At 37.4% G+C, this 25,174-nt stretch overlaps 1 protein-coding gene across 1 annotated transcript in view; it reads right to left on the bottom strand.

Annotated features, from left to right (window-relative positions):
- The window catches only part of LOC150084429 (uncharacterized), a 182,486-nt gene that overhangs the window by 77,091 nt on the left and 80,221 nt on the right, over positions 1–25,174 (bottom strand). The window contains exon 9 of the mRNA XM_090376226.1: positions 9,452–9,543. Coding sequence (XP_090232352.1) covers positions 9,452–9,543 — 92 coding nt within the window. The remainder of the gene's footprint in view (positions 1–9,451; positions 9,544–25,174) is intronic.

Raw genomic sequence — 25,174 nt, 5'->3', positions numbered from 1 at the left:
CATGTTTGTAATTCTTACTGCAAATAATGTTGGACTTAGAATAGAACCCTGCGGTACGCCCTCCTCTTGTTCAAATGATTTGGATAAATTGTTCATATACCTTACCTGAAACGTTCTGTTGCATAGAAAATTTTGTATGAATTGAGGTAACTGACCTCTCAAGCCAAAAGAATGGAGATCTTTTAGAACACCATATCGCCAGGTGGTATCGAAGGCTTTCTCAATATCGAGATTAATCATGACTAGATGTTCTCTCCTTATAAAGGCATTTCGGATGTTTGCCTCAGCTTTTATCATCACATCTAGCGTGGACCGGTTCTTTCGAAATCCATACTGGCTGCTGTTTAGTAGGTTGTTTGCTTCCAGGAACCACGTTAGCCGCCTGTGAACCATTTTTTCAAGGACTTTTCCTAGACAACTAGTCAGTGAAATTGGCCTATAGTTATGCGGAAAGGTACGATCCTTTCCTGGCTTAGGGAAGGCTAGAACAATTGAGTGCCGCCAGGAGAGTGGGTAGGTATTTTCTAAGAAAATACGGTTATAATATTTTAACAATGTTGTTTTTGCTCTGTTATCAAGTTGCTTTAACATTATATAATAGACCCCATCTGGACCAGCAGCACTATTTGGTGTTTTATTGAGTGCCCCTACTAATTCTGCTAATGTGAATGGATGGTTGTATGGATGTGAAACTGCCGTAGAAAAATTAATCTTACGCTTTTCTGCAGATTCTTTAATTCTTTGAAAGGTTGGGTTAAAGGTGGATATTGCTGATATGCTGGCAAATGATTCCGCTAAGGCATTTGCTATTTCTGCTGGTGATGACAACTCCTTCCCTTCCCAATTTAGTATTGTAGCTGGGGACTGGACATATTTGCCATTGAGCGTTTGAATTTTCCTCCAAATGATTCTACTATCTGTGTCGTTATTTATACTTGAGGAGAAGCTGATCCAGGCTTCTTTCTTTGCATTTCTTCTTATTTTGCGGAACTTGGCTCTTAGTCTTTTGAAGTTAATTAGGTTACTAGTTGTGGGGAATTTACGAAATAAATTCCAAGATCTGTTTTTTTCCCATTTCGCATGCGTACAATCTTGGTTCCACCAGTAGTTACTGTGTTTCCGTTTCCCCGGTAAAGATTTTGGTATTGCAATGGTGGCAGCTAGTAATATTTGAGTAGTAATGTGTTCCATGACATTTTCTATGGTCTGAGATTGTATAATTTTATCATCTAATTGAACATGAGAGGCACATTCACTCCAGTGTGCCCTACGGAATATCCAAATGGAGCGACGTGGGGAAGGGGAGTTTGCTCGTGTTTGGAGTTTGCAGAGAATTGGCAGGTGATCACTGTTCATTGGATTCTCAAGAACAGACCACTCCATAATAGTATATAAGGAGGGAGAACAGATCGAGAGGTCTATTGAACTCATGGATCCAGTCGAAAAATGAATGTAGGTTGGCTCGCCAGTATTTAAAATGGTGAGTTGATAAGCATCAAGAAAGGATTCTATTAGCTTACCTCTCTTGTCAATTGTTGGAGATCCCCACAGTGAATGATGTGCATTGAAGTCTCCAAGCAAGCAGAACGGAGATGGTAGCTGGTCTATTAGATTTTCTAGGTCGTCTGAAGTGAATAAGAAATTAGGAGGGATATATATTGACGCTATTGTAAGAGTGATGCCAATTTCAATACGCACTGCCACTGCTTCAAAAGGGGTCTGGAGAGCAATATGTTTCGATGGAACGTTGTTTCTGACTAGAATTGCCACTCCTCCACGGGCTGGCGAGTCTATTCTCCTATCTCGTCTGAAGATGGTGTAATTTTTAATGGTGGGACACACTCGTGCATTTAAGTAGGTTTCCTGTAGGGCTATGCCTGCTAGATCATACCGGTCGATGAGATCATATAAATCGTCTTTTGCATTGCGAAAGCCTCTACAATTCCATTGGAGGAATCTTTCCATTAAGTGGTTTTGTTGTTTATTTTTGTTTCTGACTGCTTTTTAGTTGAAACTTGCTTAGATCGATCCAATTTCCCTTTCTCTTTTTTTGGAAAGTAGGGACGTGTGACATCCATCTCATCAGTCGCATGCAGTTCTAATATACCATCATCTGATTCACTGCGTTGGTCAACATCCATGCCCGTAGCAACTGGTGGGTTCAGAACTTTAGTTTCTGCCACTTTTGGTTTTGCTGTTTGAGGCACGTCGGTTGGAATGGTAATTGGGGTGTTACTGGCTTGTTCAATTTTTTGTTGAGGAGGACACTGTTTGGAAGCAGAGAGCAAAGAACGTGCCCAATCAGAGATGAATAGATTTGGAGGAACTGTAACATCTGTTTGAATACCTACTGACTGAAATTGTTTGGCAGCAGTGGCATATGTACGCTTTGGTTCTGTTTTGAGTATTTCTCTTCTTGCCTCTGAGTATGTGACTTTATTCTCGACTTTATATTTTTGGATTTTTTTCCCTTGTTTCCATAATTCGCATATTTTCGAAAAAGCCGGGTGATTACCTTTACAGTTTGGGCAGTGAGAAGTAGCAGAGCATTCAGATTGATTATGATTCTTTGATCCACAATTTGGACATATTGCCTCACCTCTACATGCAGTTTGGGAGTGTCCGTATTTTTGGCACTTATAGCACCTGACTGGATTCGGGATATAAGGACGCACACGGCAATGAAGATAGCCGGCTTTAACAGATGTTGGTAGGATAGGAGAACTAAAAGTGAGGATTATACTCCTTGTGGGAACAAGGATACCATCTTTCCGAGTCAGAATTCTCCTTGCTTGGATTACTTTTTGTTCTCGAAGTTCTTGGACTATTTCCTCTTCTGATACATTTAATAGGTCCCATTCTGCAATTACCCCCTTCGAGGAGTTTAGGGTGGCATGGGGAGTGACCTTTATTGATTGTCCACCAAAGGTAGTCAGCTTTAATAATTTTGCAGAATGTTGAGAGTTACTAGTCTCTACAAGAATATCCCCGGACTGAAGTCGCCTTACCGTTTTCGGTGAACCTGCAGCAGACTCAATACATTTTTGTATAAGGAACGGCGATAACTTACTCAGAGGCTGCTCTGAGAGAGAGTGTAGAATGAGGAATGATGGTATCTCCTCTTGAGGGGTTGTTCTCAGCCTCTTGGGTTGAGAGAAGTCATTATCATTATCATTTATGTTCTCTCGTCTTGAGCTCAATGGCTCTAAAGGTGGATACATATTTTTATCCATCTTTGTCCTTTCAGCCCTGGGAGAGTGGATTTCTTCTCCCAGGTTACCGGCCCCGCCACAGGGAGGCAGGAGCAGTGCCGCTAGAGTGACCAAGCGGTATAAAAGTTAGTACGTTAATTTAAGGAAAAAAGAAGAAAGGTGTTTTTCCTTTCTTAAACTAGCTTACGATTTGTAAGACTAAGTTGCCTAATAATAGGAAAGTAAGAAAACTTTTATAACTGAAACAGAACTATATCTTTGAGAAGACGCTCTAATAATCACTCAGGAAATTGCTTGATCACTATAACGCTTGGCACCCGGGGCCCACAAATATGTGGTCTCAGTTCCAATCTCAATGATGTCCATTTCCAGTTATAGTCAGCCAAACCCCCAATTATCAGTTGATTCAACCACTGCTCAACTCAGTTGTCTTCATTATTTGCTGTATGATTCTTTTTGCTTCCAGGTGGTACTTGTGCACATATCCACTCTGATATTCCATCAGAGACTTGGTAATTTGGAATTCCAGCTTTTCAATCTTCTCTGACTTAAAATCTCTTTATCCCATTCTGTCAAATTCATCTGCAGCCTCTATCATTCTCCCAACTTCTCCAATCACTTGGAACTCTGACTATCTCCAGTCCATCTTTACTAACAGTGAAGTAATTTTCCTTGATGATTTTAATGTTCACAACTCCAGCTGGCTTCCGTTTTGTAATCACACATATCCAGATGGTTGAAAAGCTGAGGCTTCTGCAATTATAACAACCTCACACAGATTGTTCATTTAGATACTAGAATACCAGACAATCCTAACCACACAGCCAACACTATCTAGTTCTCACAAACAACCCTTCCAATTTCAAGGTGAATGGTCCTCTTGGCACCTCAGATCACAATTTGGTGATGTCTCTTCTGCAAAGGAGCCTTTCTCTCTTGGCCATTCTGAACCTTGTGTTGTTTAGCATTACAGGAATGCAAAATTGGATGATCTGTGAGATTTCTTTCTTTCTTTTCCTTGGTTAGATTACTGTTATAAATCTCATCATCCCCTATTTCCAGGTGGCACCACGTTTCTATAAACCTTATTATGTCAGCATTATTTGTCCTAACCAGCAGTTTGAATTCACTCATCTTATTGATGACACTTCTGACATTACTAAATAAACAATTAAGACTTAGTGGTCTTGTATAGTTAACTACCCTGACACTCCTTTGAAGTTATTTAAGTTTGCTTCCCTGGCATTAGCTACTGGCTCATTTGAAATGTTTCTGCCCTCAGAACATCTTGCTAATATGATCTGTTGTGGTAACAAACAACAATGCTTAAGGTTTATGCAAGCATTACTTTGACCAATATCATTAGATAAACACGTATCCAAATTATCCTTATCCCCCCCCCCCACCAAATAGCAGTTTCCCTGAACTTTTAAGGTATTCTCAATGATACGGGCAAAAACCTTTGCATCACCTTTGCTTAAATGTATCCTGTCTCTGCAAAACAGATTCCTTCTACCTACAAGTGCAGACGAAGCTGATTAAAATTTCTCCCCCAAAAAAAAGTTAATCCACAAGGCTTTCAACATATAATCCCTACTATCATCCTTGGGCAGAATTGCAGACACATAGGCATTCTGACCTAACTCACAGCATGGTCCTATATTCGTCTAACAAAATGTCAGATCATGTGTGCTTAACATCCTTAATCCTCACACAAACAATAATATTCTCTTTATCCCCCTTAAAATCTAACAATCTGTTGGTGATATCAATTGTTGCTCCCAGCAGACATACCCAAGTTCTAGTCTACCTATCCTTATAACAAAAAATATTTCCCGTTTCCCTGACAATGGAGTCTCCTAATAGAACTAAGTCCTTTTTGAACCAGAGGTTTGCACTTGATTATTCTGTTTTGGGGCCCTGAATCAGGAGTGCATAACTTGGTGAGTTACTAGAATCTTAAGTCCCTGACAAGCTCCCAGTTACATTATTCTCGAGGGCAAGCGCCCATTTTTTCAGTGACTCAAATTCTTCTAGCAATTTGAATTTTAACTTTACATTGGTCAATACACTCCACACAATGGGACAAAGAAAAGAATTGCCAGGTGAGCTATGATTATCCACTAGGTCGACCTTGGAATACATGCACAGGTGCTGCAAACAATAAAATCACGACTCATCCAGAAATCGCCATCGGCTATTTCCATATGAGCCATGATACCTTCTGACGAAGTGTTCAAGGTGGATCTTATCACAACCATTGTTTAAATGTACTAAATATTACAGAAAGTAACTTTTAAAGAATTATATTTATAATATTATAAAAAGTAAATTTACAGAAAAAAAAAAAACTTTACAATATATTAAAGAAATTAACTAAATGCAATTATCTAACCTCTCTAATCACTATGCTCTCTTAATCTACACTTAATCTCAGAGCAATATGAAAACACGTCTGCTCACTATGAATGCCAACAGAACATTTGAGCTTGGGATTATGTAAAAATTCAAATATATCACTGTGTTAAGAGGAACACACTGCATATAAGCTGTTGATATCAACGCAAAGACAGTTAGGTGGCAGTTTAGACAATTTAAAGACAGTTTAATTCAGCTCAATGACTAAAGTCATTGAGCTGAATTAAAATCTAGTCCGAAGTCTAGATTAATGAAGACTCATGTCCATCATTAAGCCAGGTGATTTGAATCACTGAAGCAAATCACTCACTCTCTAACCATCACTGGTAAATACTACTAAATTACAGTTTGTATTGAAATACTTACAATATTACTTATAGTACTATTTGGATTTGATCAGATGTATTCTCTATTATTCAACAAAGAAATTCTTACCTATGACAGTGGGGTTTAATGCTAAACGTTACCATTAGCAATGGCTGTTTATTCAAACAAGTATAATTGCTGAAATATTTGCTTGATTTAAAAACTAAACAAAGCTACTGATCAATGCAAAAAAATACTGTAAGATGAAATATTTTATCTTATAGTATTTTCAAGCATAATCGAATGGAAAACAAAAATTCAAAAATTTAGGAAAAGCTTACAAACTTTTCTGGAGTTGAAAATCACTGCAATATTTTGTATGCATATTAAAAAGTTTGCCTTTTAGGATTGCTTTTTTTTTTTTCAATTTAAGTTGTATTTAGTTTTGTTAGACAGAGTCAAGCAATTATTCTTCCCCCTCCCACCAACTTCAATTCTTTCTTTTATCTGCTAATCACACAAGAAAAATCATTCTTCTTCTCAAAGCTAATTTCATTAGCATTAGCAGAGGTATATGATGCAAGAAAGCAAGCTTATATAGCATCAGCCAAAAAAAAAAAAAGCCCTTCCCATTTAACCCATCCAGTCACTCCAAATGTTTGTCTAGTTCAGCCTTAAATTTATGTAAGCTATAAACTTCCACAACAACAGATTAAAGTCTGTTCCAGCAAACAACTACCCGCTGGCTAAAGGCAAACTTCCACACATCTATTTTGAATCTATGCCCCCTCGGTTTCTTAATCTGAGCAAGCGGAAGTATTCCATCAGCATTGAGCCTGCTCAAACCATTCAAGGCCTTATATACCTCAATCAGATCACCTCACAGGTGTCAAGTCTCCAGATGCTGCAACTTGCAGAACTTATGCCTCCCTTGGTAAGAGCACCCTTTTGTTCCCTCACCAATCTTGTTGCCATTCTCTGTACTCGTTCTAGCAACTCTACATCCTTCCTAAAATGAGGCTTCCAGACCTGTGTGCAGTACTCAAGGTGTGGCTTGTTGTTGTTATTTGGTTTTTAGGAGCATTAGCAACTAAGGCCATATTGCTCCGGGGATATGCAGTGGTCATTCCCTAACCTTTTCGCATCCTCCATATTTGGTGGTCATGGGGTCGAACCCCGGTCTAATCAAGAAGCATGTGCTACGCACTGCTGCTCCTGCCCACCAGGCTATGGAGGTGCCATTCAAGGTGTGGCCTGACCATTGCCTTATACAAGGGGATAATCATCTCCTTGTCTCTGCTAGCAAAATTCCTATATATCATTGACAAAACTCCACGACCTGCTCTGGCAGCCGGTCTGCACTACACTGCTCAGAGAACTTCATATCTGAATGCACAATTACCCCCTGGTCTTTTTCATTCTCCACTCTCTGAGTGTAGTACCACACAGTCGGTACATTTCTCTTCAGTTACTGCTACCCATATGCAGTACTTCGCATTTGTCATTGTTAAACTTTAGTTGCCATTTCTCGGCCCATCTGCCTAACTTTTCTATATCCTGTTGCAGTAGCATACTGTCTTTAATGTCATTAACAACCATCCTGCCAATCTTTATATCATCTGCAAACCTGGACATTAAGCCTGATATACCTTCATTGATAAATACACAAAACAACAATGGGTCCAGCATGGAACCCTGGGGGAATCCACTAATAACATTAGTCCACGTAGAGCAGTGTCAATTTATTACCACCCTCAACCATCCCTTTATCCATTGCAGCAACTTGCTCTTAATGCCATACTGCTCCAATTTGTCAGTAGTCTTCCATGTGCAACAGTATCAAAGCTTTCCTAAAATCCAAGTATATGATATTAAAATTATTTTTTGCATCCAGTTCCTTTGCGACCACATTGTAGTATCCAATCAAATTAGTCAGACAAGACTTCCCCTTAACAAACTCATGTTGTATCTGAACCATTACTGCAGTTTAGTAAACTTCTGTCCTCTCTTTCCTTGCAAAATTCCTCATGTGTGAATGTAGATGCAACATAGTCATTCAGTTTGTCTGCTATCTGAGAAGGATCATCAACAGTCGAAGCACCAACATCAAGTGGACCAAACTGATTCATCTCCTTTCTTTCTAGAGTTTACATAAGTAAAGAAGTTTTTGTTGTTTTTCTTTGCATCCTTTGCCTAGGATTTCTTGTTATCAGCCTTCGCTTGCCTAACCTCCTTTGTGACTCGATTACAGACTAGCTTATATCTGGACCACGTATATAATTCAGACCGCATATATATTCACACAAATTCACATATTCAGACCAAATATGGACCACATATATAATTCAGACTGCCTTCTCTTTTCTACTTGTATTTTATTTACGAAAAATGAAGATTCTTCATAAATTCATAATTCATAATTAATTCCTAAATTCATAATTCATAATTAATTCCTAAATTCATATATTCCTAAACCTCAATTCTGAGCTTTTTTTCAGAATGGTTTCACAATCACTTAGAAAAGGAAGAAAAATTATTCAAAATAAAAATTAAATGGAAATTAAAACATTGCAGCATTCTTATTGTTAGATTATTGTTGTTAGATAATGAACCTGAACATTCAACAAAATTTTACCAACTGACAGAAGCAATATTGAATGCTTTACTTCCCAACCATACCCTCCTCAACCATACACAGCCTATGGATAAGAGAGTCAATGGTTGGTTATGAATATACTGAAATTTAATATTTATACTGAAGGAAATGACTGTTGGAATGAAGTAAAGCAGAGTACTATAGTCAGTGCACAAAACAAGCTATTAAATGTTAATGATTTTCCTATTAATTTAGATGGAATCAAAGATGAATAGTTTCAAAATGTGCTGTATAACAGCGGTAAAAAAGATATTAATCTGAGGGAGTCTTGTAACAATGTGGCTACAAGATGAAGATGGGTTGAATATTACATTACATAGTAACAGAAAATCAATAATAATAGTAGTTCAAAGGAGAAAATGAAGTGTATTAAATGAAGTGGGAAGTGAAGAAAAAATATGAAGACTAAAGCAAAGGAAGTAACATTAGTTAAATTTCATTAATTTAACTAATTAATTAATTTAACTAATTCCTTGGTGATTTTAACATCCACAATGGTAGCTGGCTTCAGAGTTCTAGTTACATGAACCCGAGTGTCCAAGATGCTGAGGCTTTTGCTATTACTAATGACTTCACACAGTTTGTTCATTTACCAGAATATAAAATAATCCACACCACACACCCAATTTTTTCCTCTCTAGCAATCCTTCAAGGTACACAGTCAATGTTGGTGGTCCTCTAGGCAACTCAATCACAGAATACTGATGGTCTCTTCTCCAATGGGCTTCTCTCTGATGGCTATTCGCAGCCTCTTGTCACTTGGCATTACAGGAAAGCAAAATGGGATGTTCTGCATGATTTCTATTCTCTACCTTGGTTGGATTACAGTTGGATCATAGCTGCCAAACTACTGACTTACAAAAAACTGCAGACAAGGCATTTGTAAGTAGGAGAAAAACAGCAGATTTTTGGGATATAACAGACAAAACAACGGTTTGAAAAAAAGCATTTCTGCCAAAAAAAAAAAAAAAAGAAGAAAAATTAGATTTTTCAGAAAAAGCGGGAGGTTTTTTAAAGTCCACACTGCATTAGAAATTAAAAATTGCACTGACAAAATACACATTTTTTATTAAAATTACAGGTAGAATTGTTTTATCAGTACAGCTTGTTTTCAAAAAAAGACAGATGGAAAAATCTTAAGTAAGCTAATGTTTAGTTTAACACTATACTGTTTTGTATGTGGATTTCTTTTTTGGATATTCTATTAGACATCAACTGATTTTGATTTCTTCTAGAAAGACAGATACTGTTGCAGACTTTGCCCTCATCAGAAATGCTGAATCAAAGTTTTTTCATTCACAGAACTGAACTACTATCAGAGGGCTTCAGGAAAAGAGAAAAGCTGAACTCACTCAATTTTTGTTTTTCTAACCTAGCTAATAATCCTGTCACACTAAGCACTGTTATGCGGAATTTTTAAAATGGCAAGAATGACTTGGGATAATTTCTTATATTTCAAGCTTCCTTATATATTTTTCAGTTCCTCAACCTAGGAATACTGAACCTCATTTCTTTCTCCTTTCGAAACTGAATCAGTGGGCAGGTAGGTAGCCAGAGGTATATGAGCTGACGACCCTGTTGCAACATAACTGCTCACCAATGAGAGGCCAGATAGCCTCGAAAGTGTATGCCATCCTGGTGGATACTCAACTGAGAATAAGTAAGAGTTCTGTAATGGGAAAGCATCACTTATTCAAAATATAAAAAGAAGGAAAGTCATTATGGAGGATATGACATGTTATAATAATAATGGCTAATGTACAAACTTTGGTTTGTCTTATAATTCAATTATAGTAATACTGCAAATGCCTCTTTTAATATAACTGTATAGATTCCATCAGCCCCAGGTGCCTCATTTACTTTTAGCTTCAATTTCTTTTCCACTTTCTTTTCTTATCAAAAAAAATCACAAAATGATGCAAGTAAACATTTTGGTACACATGATATCAACAACGCCATAAAATGCTACAACTATTTTTGTATTTCTTTCTATGCACTGCACTTGTGCTTATTTGTTTGCAAATGTGCACATTTGCATACACATTTGCAAACAAATGTGTGTATTGCACATTTCTGTTGCTAAATTAAAAAATCATCTAATACAAGGCAAATGTGTTACCCTTTTAAGATTTTATAATACACAGAAAATGATGTATAGACATCCTCTGAAATTTTACATAATATTTCTTTACTATCTTACTGAGAAATACTGTTAATTAACTTTGCACTACATAAATACTATTAAACACAAGAGGAGAATAATGCTATTCTCCAGCCCTTCTATTTTGAAAAGTAGACTACCACAGCACAGAAATGTGATATCAAATAATTTGTTAATGAAATAACAAATCAAATAATTTGCTAATGAAATAACAAATCAAATAATTTGCTAATGAAAAAACAAATCAAAAAATTTGCTAATGAAAATAGGCAGAAATCAACAAAATTTGAAAAATATGTTCCAATTTTAATATCATTTTATTATTTTTTGCAAAAAGAAAAAATGTGTCCAAAAACGGAGTCTTAGCAAAAAGATGTCCAAAAAGTGTATGTCACGAAATGGTGAGACAGAGAAGGATCAAATCAAATATAAAAGCAGGAATGGATTTTCCTTCATAAATCTGAAGAGCTAGCAGCTATGCTGTTTTAAATCTTCCAATCCAAATGTTTACCTTCAAATTACCCTAGTGAAATTATTCTTCTATGGATGAATTTGTTTATATGCAATTCTACCCAAAAATCTCTAAACTTGGTTTACTTTTTTTTTTTTTTTTCCCTTGTCTTTTCCAATTTTTATATGGGGTCAGCGTTTTTATTGTTTTGGCATGCAATTTTTACGGCCAGATGCCCTTCCTGACGCCGACCCTCACCCTTTATCCGGGCTGGGGATATGCGGTGGTCATTCCCTGACCTTCCACATCCTCCGTATTTGGTGGTCACGGGCTCGAACCCTGATCTAATCAAGAAGTATGTGCTACACACTACTGCTCCTGCCCACCTGGCTACAGAGGCACAAAAAACCTTGGTTTACCAATAAATATGCTAAAGCTATTCAAGACAAGAATGTAGCATATTTCAAATAGCTTATATCCAAATCCCCAACTTCATTTTCTGCCCACACTAAAGCTTGCAATAATTGTAAAACAGCTATTAGTCAATTCAAACTCAATTCTGAACTAAGTGTAAAAAACTTCCATCTTGTGCAAACTATAGTCAAGCTTTCTGATCTCTTATCAATGCTATTGGCCACAACATCTGTCGGTCCATACCCCTACCTCTGTTACAACCTGATGATTCTATTTCATCCATAGCTAAAGATAACACTGAATTATTAGCATCCCTACTTTGCTGCTAATTCTTACATTACTGATCTTCCATCTGATGCGTTTGCACTATATTTATACATTACTGATCTTGGTATTAGAGGCTTAGAGGGGAACAGGTATCCTGTGTGTTATCAGACACTCAGCCTAAAACACTGATGGATCCAATATCTCTCTATTACAGAAGATTTAGGAGAAGTCCGGTTGGCTGCCTCCCTCCCTAAAATCCACTCATGCACACCTTCTCGATGGTAAGCCCTGTTACGTCACTTAGGTGGCAACGAACGTGTAGAGTGGTTCTCTTCAAGACGCCTGGTCAGCGTGAAGAGGAAAAGACCAAACCCTCCAGCAATGAGAGCACAACAATACAAATGGCCCTCAGTCCCCAGCAGCTTTCACTCTCCCTCTTACGGCAGCGAGAGGATCAGAGTGGAAGCAGAGGGTGCTAAGAATCTCTGGGTACGACCAGGCTGCCATGCACGGAAATTGAACTTGGCCTGTTATAACGTACGATCACTCATCGGTGAAGACAGGATATTAGAGCTGGAAAAGGAATTAGAAAATGTGAATTGGAATATCATCGGTTTGGCTGAAACAAGAAGAAGAAATGAATCACTTATAAGTTTATCAAGTGGAAATCTGCTGTACACCAATGGAAACAGTGAAAGGAATGAAGGTGGAGTTGGGTTCCTGGTCCATAAAGATTTTAAAAACAACATTTTGGAATTCAAAAGTACATCACCAAGGGTGTCAAAACTAATACTCAAGATTTCTAAGAGGTACAAGCTAAAGATTATAATGATTTATGCACCAACATCGAGCCATGATGATGAAGAGGTTGAAGAAATGTACACTGAAATTGAGAGTCTTCTAGATGAGCAGAAAACCCACTACACTATTATTATGGGGGACTTCAATGCTAAGGTTGGAAAAAGGCAAAACAGTGCAGAAAAAGTAACTATAGGAAATTTTGGAATTGGTGAAAGAAATAAAAGAGGTGAAAGACTTGTGGAATTTGCAGAATCTCAAGGACTGTCAGTAATGAACACTTTTTTCAAGAAAAGGGTGAACAGAAAGTGGACATGGAAGAGTCCAAATGGATTAACAACTAATGAAATCGACTTCATCCTCACTAACAGAAGATATATTGTGAATGATGTTACCGTCCTGAATAAGGTAAATGTTGGAAGTGATCACAGAATGGTAAGATGTACACTTGATATAGATGTAGGAAAGGAAAAAACTGACTCGAGTAAATAATACAAAGGTCTTTGAAATAACAGAGGAGGAGAAAAAGCAGTATGTACTGGAACTTAAGAACAAGTTTGAGCTTCTGCAGACTGCTCAGGACCAAGATATTGACGAGGAATATTACAACTTTCTGAAACTGATAAAGCCCAAGAAACCTATAGGGAAACAGAAATCCAAAGAAGAAAAAATTAGTCAAGAAACACTTGTCATGATGAACCAAAGACGACAAATGAAGAGCAAGAAAAACACTGACAGGGAGAAAATTGAGTATACTGAGTTATGCAAAGCCATTAGAAAGAGACTCAGAGAGGACATAAGAAGATTTAACACAAGAAAAGTAGAACAAGCATTAAGGGAAAACAAAGGATTTAAATCAGCAGCCATGAGCAGTAATACAGAAAGACAAATGATACTGAAACTGAATAGCAATGGTGTACTTATAAACAGCAGAGAAGGCATAATTCAAATAGCAGAAGACTACTATAGAGAATTATACAAGGAGCAGGGGAATGATGCCAGCAGTGGGGAAGGTGTATTGCAAGGTAGCAACACATACGACACACCAATATTCTTCTTGATGAGGTAGAACATGCATTGAAGAAAATGAAGAATCAGAAAGCTCCGGGGGAAGATGAAGTTACCGTAGAGTTGTTAAAATTGGGAGGAAATAACACAAAAACTGGCAAGGCTCTTCACAAAGCGCATTATAAAAAGTGTGATGCCTAAGCAGTGGAATAATGCAATCATAGTTTTGCTGCATAAGAAAGGAGATAAATCAGAAATTGGAAATTATAGACCAATTAGCTTGCTATCCCATATCTACAAGTTGTTCACAAGGGTCGTTACTAACAGATTAGAAAGAATACTTGATGAGAATCAACCGAAAGAGCAAGCTGGCTTTAGGACAGGATTCTCAACTATGGATCACCTTCACGTAATATCACAGCCAATGGAGAAAGCAAATGAATATAAAACACCATTATGCCTGGCGTTTGTGGATTATGAAAAGGCGTTTGACTCCATACAGCATAAGGCAATGTTTCGGGCACTGGAAAGACAAGGCATAGATACTCCATATATTATGATTTTGAAGAAAATATATGAGTGCTACCTCCTTTATTAGACTAGACAAAGACAGTAGCAAATTTAAAATCGAGAAAGGAGTTCGACAAGGAGACACAATATTTCCGAAGCTGTTTACTGCTGCCCTTGAGGAAGCTTTCAGAAGATTAGACTGGTCGCAGAAAGGAGTCAGTGTGAACGGAGAGTACCTAAACCATTTACGATTTGCAGATGACATTGTGGTCATAAGCCATGATCCCAAAGAATTGGTTTGTTATTTGGTTTTTAGGAGCATTAGCAACTAAGGCCATATTGCTCCGGGATATGCGGTGGTCATTTCCTGGCCTTTCCGCATCCTCCATATTTGGTGGTGACGGGCTCGAACCCCGGTCTAATCAAGAAGCGTGTGCTACGCACTGCTGCTCCTTCCCACCTGGCTACGGAGGCGCCCCCAAAGAATTGGAGGAAAATCTTAATCAGTTATGCACAGTTAGTAAGGATTTTGGACTAAAGATGAATATGGCTAAAACAAAAGTAATGATGAACAAGTATGCCACGGAAAGGGAAATAATGATTGAAGGAGCAGTAATTGAAAAGGTGGAGTCATATACTTATCTGGGACAAGTTATTAGCTGTAATAATGATAAATGGCTGGAAGTCAAGAGAAGAATAAATTTTGGATGGATAGCATTCAGGAAATATAGTCACATACTGAAGAGCAATATCCCAGTTTGTCTGAAACGTAAAATAATGAATCAATGTATACTCCCCACCATGACTTATGGAAGTGAAACTTGGGCACTCACCAAAAGAATGGAAGAGAAGCTAAGAACTACACAGCGAAGAATGGAACAAATTATATTGGGAATCAGACTGTTAGATAAGAAGAGAAACACATGGATTAGGCAGCAAACTCAAGTAAAGGACATTCTTATCAAAACTAAAGAACTAAAATGGTCTTGGGCAGGACACATAGTTCGAAGACATGATGACAGATGGACTAAGAAAATAACAGAATGGTACCCAAGAGGAGCCAGAAGAAAACCTGGAAGACAAAGGCGGAGATGGATAGATGAAATTCATGAGTTTTTGAGTAGTAAATGGATGGCCAGCGCTCAAAACAGAAGGAACTGGAAAGTTGCTGGAGAGGCCTTCATCCTGCAGTGGATTGAAAATGGCTGATGATGATGATGATGATGATGATGATCTTGGTAAATCACCTCCTACCATACCCAACACCCTCCATTCAATGCCTCCTGTCTTCTGACAGAAGGCTGTTAAAAGAATCCTGAACAATCTTGATGCCAAGAAAGCTAGCTCCGGGTCCTGATAGCATTCCCCCACTTGTTCTCAAAACTAGTACACCCATTCTGTATTGACTTTTTCACACTTGATATCAGTATGAGTCACTACACAAATGATGGAAGGAAGCAACCTTAAAAAGCATTAGCAAAAAAAAAAAAAAAAAAAGAGAAACTACCCCACATCATCCTCTCCCTAATAATTTGTCTAATCCTTCTTTAAATTTATTCTAACTACCACTTCCACAATACTAGGAAAGTTTGTTACAACACTCAATCACTTTCTAGCTGAAAGCTAATTTTTGCTTATTTGTTCAACAGCAATCCACTTTCAACTTCATTATATATGCTCCCCTTAGAGCTCACAATACTGGTCAAAATCTTAATACCTTTATTTTTAATTTGTGAAACCAGGATACCAGTATTCCAAAAAAAAAAAAAAAAATTTTTCACAACAAATTTTGATGACAATTAGGTGTTTTTTTTTTTTTTTTTTTTTTGTTATTTGGTTTTTAGGAGCATTAGCAACTAAGGCCATATTGCTCCGGGGATATGCGGTGGTCATTCCCTGACCTTTCTGCATCCTCCGCATTTTGTGGGCACGGGCTCAAACTCCAGTCTAATCACGAGGTGTGTGCTACACACTGCTGCTCCTGCCTACCTGGCTACAGAGGCGCCAATGATTATTATAAATAAAATTCAAAACATCCTTGGGTGTCATGTTTTTCTTTAAGAAACATCGCAAAAATTTTATTTCTTCGAATAGAGATACACCATCTATATTACTGCTCCTATTTGAGTAATCTGTTAGTTTTAGTTGTAAATCTTTACAATGTGTTAGGATTTCACTTTCATTCCAATCCGATAGTGTACTTAATTTCGATATAACTTTAAACATGTCATTATATTCTTCTAAAAGTTTAAAACGCTCACACAATGACATTAAAGCAGAATCTATTAATACCAAAAAAAAGGATGTTTTAAAATTTAATTTTGGATCTATGAAAAATTCTTCTGTTGATTCATAATCAAAACATCTTTTCTTTCATCTTTGTCTTGTGTTGACAGGAAACGCTGGTTCGATATCTATGTCTTCTGCAATTTGAATCGCACAACTTATGATAAATTCAAATGATTCACATCTGTTCTAAATTCGTTTAAATCATATTTAAATTTTTTTTAATTTTTGAGAGCTTCGCTCAAGTTAAAATTGGGACACTAGCATTTTGCTAATGACATTAATTTTACTCAAAATATTATGCCACACAATAATGGAATGAATAAATTTAATTGATGATAATTTTTATATCAATGTGTTAGCCTGAAATCTTGTGTTCTTGTGTCTATATCTTTTGTTCAATCATTTGCAATTTCTTTTAAAGCAAGATATATTTCTTTGGGCTGTAATTTTAAAGGTCTAATCACTTCGATTCGACTTTCCCATCTCGTATTAGATAATGGTTTTAGTGTTAGTTTTTTTACATATTTAAGTAAAATACTCCATCACTTCGTAGATACAGAAATGAAATTGTAAAATTCTTGAACTACATTGAAGAAATTAACAGTTTCAAATGAAATTTTTGCAGCATCATTGATGACTAAATTAAGACTATGGGCTGAGCAAGAAACATAAAAAGCTCTAGAGTTAGTTTCCAGTATTTTTTGATGCAGCCCGATGTATTTACCCCTCATATTAGCGGCATTATCGTATCCCTGTCTGCAAAGATTTTGAATGTTCAATTTTAGTCTATAAATATGACTTAAAATAAATTCATACAATCCCTGTCCAGTTTTGTCACCAACAGGACAATAGCCTAAAAAATGTTCTCTGATTTCATTTGTGCTTCCTTCTTTATTATAATGTACGAAACGGATTATAATTGCCATTTGTTCGATGCAATTTACATCAGGGATTGTGTCCAAAATAATGGAATAATATTTCGCATCTTTGACCATTTCTATTATATTTTGGCTAATAGCATCAGAAAGTAGTTCAACAATTTCATTTTGAATTTGATGTCACAAAAAATGAACAATGTTTTTTGAAGTTTGAGAGAAAGAACTTTGATAGATAGAACTTAAATAGAAAGGGTGCAAGAATATTTGCTGATGCTATTGAGGCAGTGTAGATGGGTCGGAAAACTGCCAGATTGGGGGGGATACACAGACTAATAGATTAACAGTAGCCACTGGCAGAGATGAAAGTGATTCTTGCACTGCTTCTATTGGAATGAGCAGCAACCTGGAAAACAAGATGCAGGGGATTTCACAGATTGCTGGGAGTCATTGGGATACAAGTAAACACATGGGTTGTGTTAGGCTAGCTAAGAATAGGAACAGGTGCATGTATACTTGCGTGTACACCAATGAAATGAGTCTGGTAAATAAATTTGATGAATGTGAGGTGTTGGTCAAAACATCAAAGGCAGATATTGTTGAGATTTTTGAGACGTGGTGTCACACAGATATAAGGAATGGGAACTGACATTTGGGGAGTACAATATGTATGGGAGGGATAGACAGGATAGGAAGGGATGAGAGGTTATGCTATTAGTTAAGAAACAGATAAAATCCAAGAAAGTACAGCCAGTCGACATGGCTGAACACTGCAGTGTCGAGAAAGTTTGGTGTGACATAAGCACTGGAAAGGCAAAATTCAGAGTAGGAGTGTGTTATAGGCCTAATCACTCTGATGAGTATAATAAACAACTGTAATTTCCCAGATATTGACTGGAATTTGTGGGTTGGTCACTCACACACTAGCAAGGCTTTTGTGGATTTATTGGATGATTGCTTTCTACATCAGCATGTTCAGAAGGCTTTTTTTGATTTTTTTTTTTTTGATTTGGTAGTTGTTGGCGCATCGGCTTCTGTGGCCATATTGCACCTCCCAAGGTTTTTGCAGTACTTTGATCCAAGCCCGAGGCGGGAATCGAACCCGCGACCTTTGGGTTGCCGGGCAGGTACTTTACCCACTCGGGTTCAGAAGGCAACTAGAGGGAGTAATACCCTTGATCTGATTATCAGTAGTGATTCTTCATGCATTAAGAATCTGCAGATAAAGGAACCACTAGGTGGCAATGATCACAGTTTGCTGAAGTGGCATTTACTCAAAGAGGTAACTACCATTAGGGGTAAAGGGAAGGGTTTTTGCGTTCGTACTACGGAGGTCTGAGACAGTATTTAAATTCTATACGGTGGGACCAAATGATGATGTTAGCAACAGCAAACTCAAAATGGGAAGCATTCAAAGAATTAATCTTGGAAGCTACTAAGTTTTTCATACCAACTAAGAAATATTGTTCAAGGATTAGGCCTAAATGGATGTCAGATGAACTAATGAGACATGTGGCAGAGAAGAAAAATGCATGGGATACATATAAATCAATGAGTGACATGAGGCCTATGATAGATATCAGCTGGTCTGTAACCAAGTCACAAAGGAGGTTAGACAGGCAAAGGCAGATTATGAGAAATCTTTGGCAAAGGATGCAAAGAAAAACAGCAAAGAGTTCTTTACCTATGTAAACTCTAGAAGGAAGGGGATGAATCAGATTGGTCCACTGGATATCAATGGTTCAACTGTTGATGATCCTGCTCAGGCGGCTAACAAACTAAATGAGTATTTTGCATCTACATTCACACATGAGGAGTTATTCAGGGAGGGGAATGCAGAGGTGAACTAAACTCTGGCAGTGAGCTAGATGATTTTGTAATAATTGAGAGGAAAATGGAGGAGAAATTGTTGAAGATAAACATAAGAAAGTCAACTAGGGTGGATGGGATCTATCCAGTTATATTAAAGGAAGCAGCAAAGGAAGTAAGCAAACATTTAGCCATAATTATGAGAGCTTCTTTGGACTCAGAGGAGGTACCCATGGACTGGAGATGTGGAAATGTGACCCCAATTCACAGAGGAGGATCAAAGGGTGTCACAAGTAATTATAAACCTGTTAGTTTAACTTCTCTTCCAGGAAAATTAATGGAGGCACTGGTTAAAGAAGCATTGTAGGATCATCTAGACAAGACTTCAGTTATAGCTCGAACACAGCATGGTTTTGCTAAGGGAAAGTCTTGCCTGACCAATTTGATTGGATACTATGATGGGGTCACAAAGGAACTGGATGCAGGGAATAACTTTGATATCATATATTTGGATCTTAGAAAGGCTTTTGATACTGTTGCACATGGAAGTCTACTATACAAATTGGAGCAGTGTAGCATTGGAGGCAAATTGCTGCTATGGATAAAGGAATGGTTGAGTGGGAGAAGACAGAGTGGTAATTAATGGACACTGCTCATCCTGAACAGTGTCCATTAATTACCACTTTCAGTGTTGGGTCCATTGCTGTTTTCTGTATTCATTAATGATATTGATAACGGTATATGAAGCTTAATGTCCAAGTTTGCAGATGATACGAAGGTTGGCAGGGTTGTTAAGGACACTAATGACAGTACGCTGCTGCTGCAACAGGATCTAGAAAAGTTGAGCAGATGGGCTAAGAGGTGGCAAATGAAGTTTAACATTGACAAATGTAAAGTACTACATATGGGAAGCAGTAACCTCAGAGTAACGTATCAACTCTGTGGTACTACACTGACAGTGGTAGAGAATGAGAAGGACCTGAAGGTAATTGTGTAGGCAGATATGAAGTTTTCTGAGCAGCAGATGGTCTGCAAGAGTAGCTCATGGTGTCTTGTCAATGATATACAGGAATTTTTCTAGCAGGGATAAGGAGGTGTTATCCCCTTGTATAAGGCAATGATCAGGCCACACCTAGTATACAGTTCCACACCTAGTACTGTATACAGGTCTGGAGGCCTCATTTTAAGAAGGATGTAGAGCTGCTGGAACAAGTACAGAGAAGAGCAACAAGATTAGTGAATGGAACAAAGGGTTGCTCTTGCAAAGAAAGGCTCAAGTTTTGCAAATTTATGTGTCTGGAGACTAGGAACCGGCAAGGTGATCTGATAGAGGTGTATAAAGTCTTGAATGGTTTGAGCATGCTCAATGCTGATGGGATTCTTCCTCTTGCTCAGAATAATCACCTGAGAGGGTATAAATTTAAATTGAGGAAAGACCGTTGTAGGATAGATGTGCGGAAGTTTGCCTTTAGCCAGCGGGTAGTTGGTTGGTGGAACAGACTTCTATCCTTTGTTGTGAAAGTTGATAGCCTAAATAAATTTAATGCTGAGCTGAACAGGTATTTGGAATAAATGAGGGGTGAAATGGGAGCGTTTTTTTTATTATTTTTTTTATTTTTGGCTGATGCTGCATAAGCTTGCTTTCTTGCATCAAATGCCTCTACTAATGCTAATGCCAGTGGTGCACAAACTATGGGGCACGACCCCAGTGGGGCCGTGGGATAAATTAAAGTGGATGTGGCAATTTTTAAATAAAATTAGTTATTGTGTACATAAAAGCTAAAAAACCTATTGTTAAAATTACTTTTTCGATACTGTGGGTGTAGAGACCTTACCATTCGAATGATGTCAGAGATACGAATGAACCCTATTGCCATTCTTTATTTTTTAGGGTGGTTTCACGTGTGATGCAGGTGGCTTTCTTACATATTGTCTTTGTGGGTAATACAGCTTAATTTTCTCACTAGCTATGGACACACAGACAGGGCATACAATATGACAAGGATCAATATGTGACTGACCTGATGTTTGCTGATGATAGTGCTATCCTTGCCAGTAACGACGCTGAAGCCACGGACATCCTCTACGACATTGCCCGCATTGCCCGGCCATACGGTTTGAAGATCAATGCTGGTAAGACAAAGGCCCTGACAACAGATGGGTCGCAAGCCACCATCTATCTCGAAGGCGTCCAGATCAAGCAAGTGCAGGACTTTAAATACCTTGGGTTGCTGGTCCAGGAGAAGAAAGTTGCATCCACCATGGAAATCCACAGCAGAATTGGACAGGCGGCCACTGCATTCGCCTCGCTCAAATGGTGTCTGTGGAAGAGGACCAACATTTCCACAAAGACTAAAATCCGACTCTTCCGGACTTTGATTCTGCCCATTCTTCTTTACGGATCGGAAACATGGATTTGTCTGAAGTTAGATTTGAACAAACTTGAGGTATTCCAAATGCGATGCCTGCGGCAGATCTTGGGCATCTCTCTTCGCGACCGCATCACTAATGATACCATCCGCGCCAGATGCCAACAGCAACCGACCATTGCCGACCAAATCCAGAAGCGAAGGCTTAGATGGTTTGGCCACGTATGTAGAATGGGCACGAACAGAATACCATCCAGACTCCTTTGGAGACAACGACCCACCCAATGGAGCATCCAACGGACCGCGCCTAGGAAAACGTGGGCCAAGCAAGTGGAAAATTACTTGAAGAGCCGACGTCTCGACCTTAACCAGGCCAGGACTGACGCCATTGATCGTAAGGTATGGAAGAACATCACAGAGCAAGTCTGAAACCCTGCGGCACCTACAGCAGCATACTGGTTGCGTGGCCAACCGCCTCCCCCAGCTGCCAGCTAAGGACCAAAGAAGAAGAAAGAAGAAGAAGAAGAAAGACCAATAAATAGCATGTCTGTTGCACGCACACTTTATTCTGCTTCGTAATTTGGTGCTTTTACTTCAACTTGGATGTGTTTTTCATTCTTCTGCTACTTTTTGTATTATCGTCGTTTTTAAGAAGAAAAAAAAAATTTATATATTTTATCATGGACAATTGGGTAATCAGAACAAAACGGTCCAGGAGTGATGACACAGATGTTGTCACTCCTGGACCACAACTAATGTTGCTACAGATACTTCAGAAGCTGAAAGGGTAAGAAATGTATCATGTGAAAATTTGGACACTGTTATTTCAAGTGTAGTGCAACCAACAATTTCTGGTAGAGAGCCATCATATTCCAATCAAAAAGAATGAAAAATAACAGAAAATATTAAGAAGAATTTATGAAGTACGGCTTTACTTACAATGTTGTTGATGATGAGCAGTGGCGTAATTATGCCAATGCAGTGCATTGGTACCCATGACCGAAAGGGGGCCTACTGCCCTCCTGCTCGAAACAGGCAAAAAAAAAAAATTTAATTGAGTAAAAAATGTAAGTTTTTTAGTTATGTTTATGATAAAATTTACTATGCCTATGAACAATAATTTTTTTCACGTGGAGCAAGTTTACTGTTGGCAGCTGCCCAGAACAAGCAAAACTGCAGTGGATAGCGGTGAAATGGTATTAGCATAGCTGCTGCTTCCAGGGCAATTTTTAAAGATTTGTGACTGCGGGGACCAAAATCAAATAGGAGCCCATTTATTAAAGGTCATTATTATTCAGTATAGTATTACTATTGCACCTATTTTTCAGGGGGCCCACACTAAACTTTGCATTGAGGCCTACGTTTTCTAGTTACGTTACTGATACTGAGAAATGTCCTTTGTGTGTAATAAGTTATGAAAAACTGGCTAACGAAAGCATGAAACTTATTAAATGAAAAAGACACTTACATACGAAGCATCCATAGCTAATGAAAAATTCTGAATCCTTTTCAAAAGACATGCCGACGCCATACAAGGTCTGAAATCTTTCATGAAGAAACATATGGCAGTTCCTTGCAAAGCTTTAAAGGCATTGTTGGAAGTTTCATATTTAATAGGAAAAATTTGAAATCACATACTATTGCCGAATCTCTTGTTCTCCCTGCTGCTATAAAAATAATTTCAATTATGCATGGAGAAAAGTACAGAAACGATTTAAATACCATTCTTCTTTCCAGAGACAGTCTCGCAGTTCATTACAGTTATCACAGACAACATAAAATTCAGTTTATTTAATCGGTTGAGAGAAAGTTCAATTTTTGCAATACAGTTAAATGAATTCACAGATATTTAAAACCTTGCTCAACTTATTGTATATGCGAGATACTATGAGGGAAATATTTTAGAGAATTTATTTTGCAAAGCTTTGGAAGGAAGAATGATAGGCAAGAAGATTTTTGATGTTATAAATATTTTCTTTCGAACAAATACTCTAACGTGGAACAACTGCTTTGCGATTTGTACTGATGGTGCGGCTGCATTAACAAGATACAATAAAGGTTTAAAAGGCAAAGTAAAGGAAATTGCTCCAAATATAGTTTTGAATCATTGCATTGTACAGTACAGTACAGTACATAGGGAAGCATTAGCAGCAAAGGAAATGCAAACTAATTTGCACGAAGTTTTGAAAGATGCGATAAGTGTGATCAACTTTATAAAAATAGTAGAAGCTTAAATAGCTGACTTTTTACAATGCTTTGTAATGAAGTGGGATGAAACGCTTCTTTTATATACGAATATAAGGTCGTTGTCCAGTGGTAAAGTGTTGCGATGTTTTTTGACCTCAAACATGAAGTTTTATTGTTTTTATCGGATAAAAATCAGAACCTTGCTCAATTGTTTACAAATCAAAAATGGCTTGGAAAACTTAGTTCCCTTACTGATATATTTTAAAAACTTAATGATTTAAATTTAAGTCTTCAAGGACAGGGAACAAATATATTAATATTCAGTGATAAAACAGAAACTTTCAAAGGGAAGCTTAATCATTGTAAAACTGAATTTAAGTGTAATAATATTGAAATGTTCCCATGCTTTTCTGATTTTGTAATAATATTGAAATTTTACAATTTAGGGATATCATTGCCATCCACCTAACAATGCTAATTAAGAATTTTTTCCAATGATTTAATGTATCTCCATAAAAAAAAAGTTATTGGATTCGTGATCCCTTTTCTTTTGATATTTCTTCGTGCCCCGAAATTACCATCCAGCAAAAGGAAGATCTCATTGACCTGTCACTGACGAAGCATTACGTGCACTTTTCAAGACCACAACTTGTGAAAAATTTTGGTTTTCTCTTTGAGACAAGTATCCAGAATTATTGAAAATGGCGATACAAACATTGCTATCTTTTGGGTCTACATATTTATGTGAGGTTGGTTTCTCAAAATTAACAGCTATAAAAACAAAAAAGCATTCCAGACTTGATCCAGAAGATTACATGAGATTAATAATTTCAAACATTGCACCAAATATGGACCAAATATTATCGGTTATCCAGTCTCGTCCTTCTCATTAATTGTTCATTTTTTTATTGTTTTGTAATCTTAATTGAAGAATAAGAATTTGATTTGTTGTTTTTTGCTATAATTAATTAAAATATTAAACAATTATTTTAATGTGTAAATTAAAATGGAAACAATTTTTTTATTCCTTTCTCAGTACTGGAATAAAATTTTCTACTATATAATTTATAAAATGCCATTTGTCTTCTCTAAAAATCCGGTCATCCTACCTCGGGGTTTACATTGCGGGGTCGTATCAATTTTATATTTAATAAAGGGGGTTGTGAGCGAAATAAGTTTGCACGCCACTGTCGTATGCTTAATTTGACATTGCTCAGATTTCTAAACGAGATCACATATCTCTATTAGAGATTACCCTGCCTTCTAATTTCTTATAGCAAACACCTCAAACACTGCACCCTCTGCATAAAAAAAAAAAAACAAGATTTTCTTTTTCATTCTTAATTTTACTTTTCTTCTGAAAAAAATACTCATTCTGTAAAAATCTCAAATTCACCCTGCCGTGGAATATTGTTTTGACATCAGAGATGGCATCCCTAAAACC

This window comes from Mastigoproctus giganteus, chromosome 6 (genome assembly GCF_048544385.1).
Source record: "Mastigoproctus giganteus isolate SK-2022 chromosome 6, ASM4854438v1, whole genome shotgun sequence".
In the NCBI taxonomy this organism is placed as follows: domain Eukaryota; kingdom Metazoa; phylum Arthropoda; class Arachnida; order Uropygi; family Thelyphonidae; genus Mastigoproctus; species Mastigoproctus giganteus.
The sequence above is the reverse complement of the archived record's forward strand: the minus strand, read 5'-3'. Positions and strand labels throughout refer to the sequence as shown.